Here is a 10549-nt window from a genome sequence, read left to right as displayed (position 1 = left end):
ACACACACATATATACACACACACACACACACACACACATATATACACACACACACACACTGCCTGATGCTTTGGTCTGATTTCCAGCTCACCAGAAATGAGTTAAACTGATAACTAATCAGATATCGGAGGTTAAATCAATAATCAATAAAAAGTTCCAGATCACTCAGTCACAGTAAAACGTTTTCCTGATGCCAGAAGAGCTGCAACTGTTTCATCAATAATTGATTTAATCTCCTAAATCTGATTATTAGTTTTTATTTCATTTCTGTAGAAACTAAACCAAACAGACTGTGTTTACAGTGTCAGGGAAAGTGATCCGCTTCCTGTGAACCCAAACGTCACCAGAACCAAACCACACCGTGCAAGGCCCAACAGAACCGCAGGCCTCCCTGCAGCTCCCAGCATGCAGTGGGGCTGCGGCGGTACTTACTGGAACTTCTTCAGAACCGGCTTGTTCAGATTCACATCAAAGTCCTCTGGGCTGTAGAGATACGACACACACACACACGTCACACAGCCGGACCCGGCCCGACAGAACCGGCTCAGCTGCATGACAAACTCCTCACAGACCCACAGAACCCAGAGGAAGAGGAGCGGGACCTGGAGGTTCTGCCCCCACCAGATCAGAACCGAATCACAGCAAAAACAAAGATGGAGGAAAAACAGGAGGAGACAGAACTGCAGGGTGGATTAGTCGGGTCCAAAAGGTCCGAAACGTTTCTGACTCCAGAATTAATGTGGAAACACCTGAACTGGACCTGAAACCGGCGGGTCTATGCAGCTGAGCGCCGCGAGGAAGAGGAGGAGGATGAAGAATACTCACCAGAAGACTTCCTGCTCAGCCTCCAGCGAGCTGGAGGAACGAGGGAGCGGACACACAGAACGGAGGAGAGGAAGAGGAGAAAGAAGAGGAGAAACCGTTAAAACACTGACGGAGAGAGAGAGAGGGGCGAGAGACACTGCTGCAGGAAGCCCTGTGATTGGCTGAACTGATGCTGGGGGCGGAGCCAACTTCCTGTCAAATGTTTAATCCATCTGAAAAACTGAAACTATTTTATACCAAGACATTATAATAATCTATAATAATGTAAAAATTAAAGTCATTCAGTTTTATGGAGGACGATTAGTGCCAGAACTCTGACTACGAAAATGAAAAAAAAAATCACTTAAATCTGATACGTTCCTCCTGAAAGATGGTTCTACGTCTTTACAACTCGAATTGTCGTTGAAGCCGTTTGCTCCCAAATGTCTCTGGTCACAGAAAAAAACTGTTTAAATTCAGAGAAAAAGTCAGAATTATTATTATTATTGGTGATTGGCCCCATTTACAGACTGTCCAGGAATACTTAAAAGATCCAGAACAATTAACAATATTTAACTTGAAATACATGACCATCGTAATCTAAAAATAATAAGGAAATTATTCATCAACATTCTGGGAAGTTGACAAAACCTCAACATTTCTCAACATCTTGAAAATATCTAGAAAAAATACAAAAAGGACAAAAAACATTAGAACATTTTCCAGAAAACAATCTGAAGCATTACAAGAAAACAAACTGCAACGCAAAGGAACCAATGAGAAGAAAGGAGGGAAAATATCTGCATTGGTGGCCACCGCTAGCTACATAGCTATGTACAAAGCTAGCTACGCTAATGCTGACTAACCAGAAACATCAGCTTCGCTAATGCTAAAGCGCTACACCAGCAATGTATTTAGAAGAAGCGGTAACACTTTACTTGAAGGGGTGTGCATAAGACTGACATGACACTGTCATAAACATGAAGAAGTCTTTATGAATGTCTGACAGGTGTCACGAAGCGTCATTTGGTAAATAATGACGCTTTTAATGCAAAGTTGCTCTAAAAGTTGCATTAAAAGTCCATTAAAAATGCCAACTTTGCATGATTTTGTAAATTATGGCAAAAACTTGGCACTTTTAATGCAACTTTTGAAAACATAAAGACTTCTTTATGTTCATGACAGTGTCATGTCAGTCTTATGCACACCCCTTCAAATAAAGTGTTACCGAAGAAGCTAATGCTAAAGCGCTAACTTCATCCATGTCGATACCTACCATGTTGATCGTTCAAAACACTAGCATGATCAAAGCCTGGCCGTTTGTTCATACTAGTGTTTTATTTATTGTTTGTTTGTTTCAACTTCAATACATTTTATTCTACCAAACATTCACAAAACACGCATTTAGGGTTTATCTGAAAAAAATCATTTAGGTGAAGCTGAGTGTGCTAAATGTTTTCAAAGTTATCAAAAATGTTAAAGCGCTAAGCAGAATGCCCATCACTGCCTATAGAAAAAAATCTAATTTGATGATAAAAATTTAAAAATAAGATAAACAAATAGCTCCAGAAAGGAAACAATCTAGAATCAAGAAATCCAGATAAACAGTGAGCATGAATTCAATTTTAAGTTTACAAGAGGATCCCAGAAAATCTTTAAGAAATTAATCAGACATGGAGTTTGTCAAATGTTGTCCTGAAACATTCCAAAAATATTTTCCTAGAATTAAAAACTTCCCAGATATATTCAGGACAAAATCTAAAACCAAAGATTTAGAGAAAGAGGACAGTTTCACACACTCTCTGGAAAAAAAAGCTGAAAATAGGTGAGAGCAAGAGCAGGTCAACAGAACCAACCCAGAGCCGTCAACAGAACCGATCCAGAGCCGTCAACAGAACCAACCCAGAGCCGTCAACAGAACCGATCCAGAGCCGTCAACTGAACCGATCCAGAGCCGTCAACTGAACCGATCCAGAGCCGTCAACTGAACCGATCCAGAGCCGTCAACTGAACCGAGCAACAGAAAAATCCAAGAATCAAAAATCCCAAATTTATCCAGGATTATTCCAGAGGAACAAAGAGCTGATCTAGAAGAAGATTTCTCTAAATAATTTCAGACAGAGAAACTGGTGGGTCTGGGCGGACTCCAGTGCCACCAGTTCCAGAAACCAGTCAGAACTTAAACATGATGGAAAAATGTCGGTTTACTCACTTCTGACGAGGTTTGGACTCTGCTCTGACCAGCTGATCTGAGTTCTGCTGGGACGGATCCGGAGGCGAGAGGTTCGATGGAGATGAGCTGCAGGACACACACACAGAGACTGAGCCAAGCACATGAAGACGAGTTTGCGTTCTATACTTGGTTACTGCCAGATCTGCTGCAGCTGTCTGGTTCTGTTTTTCTGCTGTTTCCAGATTAAAACCTGATTTTAACTAAATAAAACCTGAACAGAACCTCTCAGAACCTGACCAAGTCCAGATAAAACGCTCTAAACCTCGTCTGATCCCAGAAGATAAAGCCCTGTGTGTTATTCTCCATCCAGCGCCCCCTGCAGGACCAACTTCTCACTTTTTACTGAGCTGCAATGTCCTGATCAGCCTGCAGGGGTCGCTGCAGGGCCTGCTGAGAGGAGGCAGGTCAAAGGTCAGTCAGGAGGTACAGACCTGCAGCCAGGGGTAGGCTCCTCAGAGATGGAGCTGGTTTTGGAGAAGAGGCGGGACTTCCTGCCCAGACCCAGAGCCGACATGTGGTGGCTGAGGAAAGAGCGACTCCTGGTGGCCGATGGGCCCAACCACAGCGAGACAGAGGAGAGGGAGGGGAAGATGCCGGATTAGAAGAGACAGAGGACAGAGACCAACAGGAGGACACCCATAGGACAGAGACAGAGGACAGGTCTGCAGGCGAGACACCTGGTGTCCCAGGTAACTTCCTGTCCACCTATCAGGAACATGATGATGGACCGGGCCGTGAGGAACCAGAACTATAGTAACTATAGCTATTATAGTTTACTAAAACTAGCAAAATAAAAACTGAAATTGAAAAAATCAATTTTGTTAATTGAAATATCATCATTAATTATTGGGGGGGAACTAACTAACTGGAACTACAGCATGCGTTTCTAAAACAAACTAAAGCGTACTGTAGATGCAACATCCTTCACTTTTGTGTTTATGAATCTTTTTTTAGCCTTTTGATGAGACGTGGAAATTATTTCTTCCCCAGCAGTTTACGTCAGTTGTCGGCAAATTACGGCGCTCTATTATGGCAACGTTAATCCGCCGAGTGGCGACAGAGAGAACACAAAATAAACTTTTAGAAAATTATTTCTGTAGATTCGTTACCTAATCTAAGTAAACATAATCACAACACAATATTTAACCATTTTAAATCCTGTTAAGTTTAAAAATCAAAACTACAACTAAAACTAGCAACTCCAGCTGAGAGGATGGACCGGTTCCTGCTCAGATCCCGAGGACACGGTGCCGGACCCAGAGATAGGCTGAGGACTGAAGGTTCTGAAGGCTTAGACCCGGAACTGAGCGCGACCCAGTAGTGGGTTGCTGTGGCAACGGTGCAGGTCTGAACTGGTGCCTGCTACCAAACATGGAGGCCAAACATTCCTGATTACCGGAGTCACCCGTCTCTAAACTGGGACAGAACCAGAACATGGTCCAAAACAGCTGGACAGAGACAACCCAACAGCACCTGCTGCCGGTCTGTGGACTTACGGGCTGGATGGCGTCTTTGTCCCCAGCTCGGTGGACGCATCGCTGCCGGGTCCAGCCTGGGGGGGCAGCGGCGAGCCCCGCGGGGACATCGAGGGACTGGAGGCGGAGCTTCCGGGTTCAGAGGACAGCGGCGACGAGGCGGTGCTGTCCAACGTGGGCGAGGATATGGTGGAGGACGGGGAGAGGACAGGCGTGGACGGGGTGGGGGACAGCAGGTCCGGCAGGTTCTGACTGGAGCGGCGGCTCCTCCTGCCCTCCTGGTCGCCGGCGGCCATCTTTCTCCTCTCCTTTCGGAGGAGGGGGGCGGAGTCATCCACATCTCCGTCCTCATGCCGCAGAGCCGCCTGGAGGAAGGGAGACATGTGAGGACAGCAGGGGGCGCCGTGTGGTGGACAGGCAGCAGAGCGGTCACGTGACCTCGGCGACGGTACCTCATAGATGGAGAACTGGGCTTTGAGGTCAGGCTCCGCCCCCTTGCTGCTCAGGTGTTTCCGGACCACGGCCTCCATGCCCAGACGCTCCAGGCAGTCCGTCACGTCGTAGAACGAGTCCTGGTCCGGCAGCGCCGCCAGAATCTGGACCAGAACCACACAGGGAGTGAGCCGACGGAGGCTGGTTCTGGTTTCTGTCGGGTCTGGTTCTGGTCTTTGACAGTTCTGGTTCTAGTCTCTGATGGTTCTGGTTTCTGTCGGGTCTGGTTCTTGTCTCTGTTTGGTCTGGTCTCTGACGGGTCTGGTTCTGGTCAGGTCTGGTTATGGTCTCTGACGGTTCTGGTCCTGATTCTGGTTCTGGTCTCTGACGGGTCTGGTTCTGGTTCTGGTCCTGGTCGGGTCGGTACCTTGTTGATGAGCGTCATGGTGAAGACCAGCAGCTCTGTGTCGGCGCCGTTCTTCTCCTCCAGAACGTCCAACAGGTTCGTCCAGGGCTTAACACCTACAGCACAGACAGTGGTAACCATAGCAACAGCCCCCACCAGCACACCTGGGAGGGAGTCTGTGCCTCATCCACCTGTCTGTGTGTGTGCGCGCTGGTTTGTAGTACCTTGTGGGGACCATTCTCCTGACACTACGTTGTGGGGACCCACTGCTCCTTGTGGGACCGAAGCCTGGTCCCCACAAGGAGAAACGCTGTTTTTGGGTCAAGGGTCAGATTTAGGACTAAGATGTGAACTGAGTTTTGGTTGATTAGGATAAGGGTTAGGCTGTATATATATGTGTGTGTGTGTGTGTACTTGTATTTGCTGCTATAGGGGACAACTTTCTCCAGTTTCACACACAAATTCAGGTCCTTGTAGAAAGTGAGGACATACTTTGTTGCAACTGGTACTGCACTGTACTAGTTTGAATTGGAGGTAAGATGTGAATTAAGTGCTAGTTAATTAAGTTAGAAATAAACTAGTACTGGTTTGGGGAAACCTCTGAGCTACACCTGGATGCAGATAACAAAGTCAATGAAAGTCAAGTTTAAGACCCAAGTTTGCACAGAAGTACAACAATGTATAAGTGTCTGCCTATGTCTCTAGGTGTGTGTCTCTGTCTCTCTCTATGTGTCTCTCTCTACGTCTCTCTACGTCTCTCTCTGTGTGTTTACCTCTCTTTACGTCCACCGTTGTCACGGCGCTGATCAGCAGAGGACCGTTGGACTCGGCGTACTCCACAAACACGATGAGGAGCTTCAGAGCCGTTTTCACCAGCAGGCGAGACTGGAGACAGAAGGAGCAGAGTCATTGTCTGACCAGCAGGGGGTGCCACCATCACTGATCAGGTGTCTCAGGTTGATTGTGGGTTCTGACTCACCACACTTCCTGTCAGCGTGTAGAGCCACTGCAGCGTCTCTGGGTGGTGGATCACGCCGTTCATCCCGTCCACAAACAGCATGATCTGGCTGAGAGCTGGAAGGCGGGGAGGGGATTGAGGGACAGACGGAGGGACAGACAGGAAGACAGATGAGGCTCCACAGTCCCAGCCTCTAGGCTATAATCTGAGGCTGCGCTCTGCGGCTTCTCTGGACGTGTGAAGAGCAAAGTTTCCGTCTTGTGGGATGAGGACGCCTGTCTGACTGAGACTAAAACAGCGATCCGTTTGGATGAGAACCAAACAACAGCAGAAACGTGTGGAAGAGTTTCCATCTCTGAAACACACGCCTGGGACACACATTGATAAATTAATTAACTAATTAATTGTTTTTTCCCACCAATGCTCTTCTTTGGTTTCTGTAGTTCAGAGTGATGTCATCACGCCCAGGGCAGCCATCTTGTTTGACAAGCATGTCTTACAGCTTCTGGTTATTTGGACTTTGATTTATTTATTATTTAAATCACAAGAATAAAGTTGAAATGTAAGGAGAATTAATTAGTGATTTAATGAGTTTTAATGAGAACATGAAAAAAGTTACATTAAAATGAGGAATGCTGAGCATCTTGTGGAGTTACTTCCGTCTCAGTTCTACAGATAAGAAAATTCTTCATCTTTTGACTCATCAGCAGCAACTTTGAAATAAAGGCATCGGTTATGAAGAAAGAATCACACTGAGCTGCTCACATCAGATGCTGACAACACTACAAGTTTTACATCATAATTTTTAAGTGTTTTTCTTGTAATTAAAGAAAACTTCTCATAGTCTGGACGTAACACTTCATCATACAACTCATAGGATGGGCTTTTTTAGAATGGATTTTTTTAAGAGAAAACAAGAATTAAAATCAATTAAACCTGTAAATCGGATTTGGCATGAAAAAAGTTTGTATTTTTAACCAGGAGTCGGAGCCACGTGTCGGGGGGCGGAGCCACGTGTCGGGGGGCGGAGCCACGTGTCGGGGGGCGGAGCCACGTGTCGGGGGGCGGAGCCTTACCTCTCAGGATGTAGTTCTGGTAGTTGTGGTCGGCTTCGGCTCCAACCTTGATGAAACACGCCAAGCCTTCAGACGCTACAAACTCTGGGACCAGATCCTTATCGTCCTGGAGACACAGACCATCTTCATCATCATCATCATCATCATCATGTCGAGAGGGGTTTCCCTGAGTTCATTCTGGAAAGCAGCAGTTCCAGGATGACCTCTGACCTCCACCAGACTAGCCGTTGCACCGCTCTGCAGATCGTCTCCTGCAGCCGCTGAGCTCCTCATCCAGCAGGTGGAGCAGTTCAGGTGGAGGAGCAGCAGAAGAAGAATTCTCCATGCTGTAGCTGAGCAGCTCCTGGCTGAGTGTGCCACCTACCTGCTGCAGGAAGAGCTGCAGCAGAGGACCAACAGTGCTGCATGCTGGGAGATGCAGTACGGACTGCAGGAAGTCGGGTCATGGCTCAGGTGAGTCTGCAGGTGGTTACCTGGAAGAGCTGCTTGAGGGAGAACAGACAGCGCCTCAGCTCTGGGCCTTTGGAGTTGTACAACCTCTCTGGAACCCAAGAAGAGACAGGAAGTGATGTCACAGCCAGGTGGTCGGTTGAGATCAAGTTCAGTGACCTTTATGGACAGCCTTCAACCTCAGCAACCAATCAGGACGGAGGAGGAGCTCTGGAGCTCCGCCCACTGCTGCAAACAACCTGCAGAACTTCCTGTTTCAGTCCCGGTGTTCATGGCTACTATTTTGTAATGTTTTAACAAAAAGAGAATTTTTCAGATTAATTATTTGGTAAATTTACATTACAAAAAAAAAAAATGCTTTTTTTTTTCTTTACAAATCAATAATTTACCAAAAAGGAATGCGCTGAGGCCAAGGCTTATGTGTGAAAGTATGTCTATGTGTATTTTATTGCATGACTGTTTTGCTGCTGGATATGCAAGTTTCCCTCTTCAGGATAAATAAAGTCTCTAAAATAAGTAATTTGATATTTGAGGAGGACAAACAGCTGGCAGCTCCTTCAAACCGTTTCAGTTTGGAAATATTGGTTTTAATGTCAGAACCAGTCCAGGAGTCGGTTTGGGTCTGGGTTGAACAGCTGCTGCAGACGCACAGGTCCGGTTTGATCCGGTCCAGTCCGTGTGCAGAACTAGCAGAAGTTCTGCTGCTGTCCCGGTTCTGTGGTTCTGATTGTGAAACAGAAGTTGGTTTAGATCTCGCTGCGGAGCAGGAGTCAACATGATGAAGACGAGGATGATGAAACTGCAGCAACAGGCGTCGACATGCAGGAGAGGTTCTGATGAGGAGTCGGGTCCAAACGCTGCCGAGAAGCAGGAGGGGCTTCCCAGATTTATCAGATATTTTGCGTTTCTTTCTGGCTCTGAACCAGAGGCCAGATGAGTCTGGATCTGTTTGGGTCCGAACCAGCAAACCGGGCCAACAGCTTCCTTCCTCTCTCTAAACAAAGACGCCGCCGGAACCAGAATACAGCTACACAATCAGGCGAGCAAACGACCCAACCTGACCCGGCTCAGCAAGACCCCCGACCAGAACCGAACAGAACCAACCAGAACAAACCAGAACTGAGCAGAGGAAACCAGGCCGGTTCTGGTTCTGCAGCTCTAACTGGTGTTTCTGCCTCGTTCCTGAATCCTGCAGGGAACCAGGTGGTCGGGGCGGGTCGCACTCAGAACCGGTTCTGAACTGTGATCCGATCTCCAGCTGCTCATCCAGAACCAGAAAAAGAACAAGCTGACATCACTTCCTGCTCGGTGACATCACTTCCTGCTCGCTGACGGTGGCTCATGCTGACTGGCAGCTGTTTCCCGCCATCAGCTGAGGAAGATGAGGATAATGAAGAGCAGCTGAGTAAAGGACTCTGAAGGTCAGAAGACCAGAACCAGAACCAGATTCGGCTGAATTCTCCACAAAACCACATTTCATGTTCAAACTGAGAACATGAAATATTACTTTGTAATATTCCCTCATCTGGACCAGAACCGACCCAAACAGAACCTCAGAACTTCTGCAGGTCCAGAGCTGCAGCATACACAGATTCATCAGGATTATTATCTGCAGCTGACAAGCGGATCCGGATCCAACCTGCAGAACAGAACCTTCATCCAGATAAAGGCTCCTGTTTATCCTCAACAGGAAGTGAGGCTGATAAACCCACTGAGGCATTTCCTGTTTAAGTCGAGCAGCACAAATTCTCCCGGATGAACTGGGCCACAGCTGCTGGTTCTGGTACCGGGGTTCTGGCTGAGAGGGCCACCAGGGAAGAGGTGTTTAACCTTTGACCCCTCTCTGGAAGTGAACCTTGTCCGAACTGAGCCAGAGTCCGGTTCCGTACTGACAGAACCGTCCTCCATGTCTCTCTGGTCAGAACGGTGATGTGGTCCAACAGAACCAGTTATGATTCTGAATCCGTCTCAGCAGCAGAACTGGGTCCAGATGTTCTCTGCAGCTGGTTTCCAGTGGGAGCAGAGATCAACGAGGCGTTCCTCAAGGCGGGGTCCTCGGCCCACTGCCGTTCAGCTCCTCGCTGCCTCTAGTGGAGACTATAAGGCGCTACATTTTGGCCGTTAGGAGGGCGGCGTCCCCTGGGCGCTGCCCCGTTGCTCCGCGCTGCATGTTTCAGATGCCTCCCTGCTTCAGCAAACCGGTCTCCAGCTGACAGCCGATCAGCTGATAATCAATCGTCTGGATCTCCGGCAGGGAAACAAGGAAAACAAGCCGAGCAGGAAGAGAAGCAGCAGAGGAAGCAGAGCGTCTGCGATTTGTTTCAGGACGGATCCAGACAGATCGAGATACAACGGATTGTTCTGGTCCGCCGCTCCATCCGTACCAGAACAGAAACAGAATATCAATATTAGGGCTGGGAGATTAGCTCAATTTATTAATTACATCAATCTTAACTTTTTTTTTTTTTTTTTTTTACAAAAGTCCCAAGCAGGAACTTTTGTATTCACTTGTTTCAGGAGCGCCCATAAATCTGACGTACAACATCGGCCATCTGATGGAGCTCTGGATGTTTTCAGCATAGACATAATATAAGCATAGACGCCTCATGGACCCATAGACATAATATAAGGGTAGACGCCGCATTGGCTGCTCCGGCGCAGGAAATACGGCGGCCATCTTGGAGCGGTATACCCTCCTACTTTGCTCAATCAAA

General features: G+C 47.4%; 1 protein-coding gene across 1 annotated transcript in view; it reads right to left on the bottom strand.

Annotated features, from left to right (window-relative positions):
• The window catches only part of fhod1 (formin homology 2 domain containing 1), a 31440-nt gene that overhangs the window by 14362 nt on the left and 6529 nt on the right, over positions 1–10549 (bottom strand). Inside the window, exons 4-15 of the mRNA XM_016667326.1 lie at positions 7859–7926; positions 7386–7491; positions 6331–6425; positions 6125–6236; positions 5373–5467; positions 4966–5109; positions 4535–4878; positions 3470–3577; positions 3018–3104; positions 827–856; positions 762–784; positions 434–695 (exon numbers count right to left, since the gene is read on the bottom strand). Of these exons, the coding sequence (XP_016522812.1) occupies positions 434–695; positions 762–784; positions 827–856; positions 3018–3104; positions 3470–3577; positions 4535–4878; positions 4966–5109; positions 5373–5467; positions 6125–6236; positions 6331–6425; positions 7386–7491; positions 7859–7926 (1474 nt within the window). The remainder of the gene's footprint in view (positions 1–433; positions 696–761; positions 785–826; positions 857–3017; positions 3105–3469; positions 3578–4534; positions 4879–4965; positions 5110–5372; positions 5468–6124; positions 6237–6330; positions 6426–7385; positions 7492–7858; positions 7927–10549) is intronic.

Source organism: Poecilia formosa, unplaced genomic scaffold (assembly GCF_000485575.1).
Source record: "Poecilia formosa unplaced genomic scaffold, Poecilia_formosa-5.1.2 Scaffold1000, whole genome shotgun sequence".
Taxonomy (NCBI): Eukaryota; Metazoa; Chordata; class Actinopteri; order Cyprinodontiformes; family Poeciliidae; genus Poecilia; species Poecilia formosa.
This window is presented reverse-complemented; position numbering and strand designations above follow the sequence as displayed.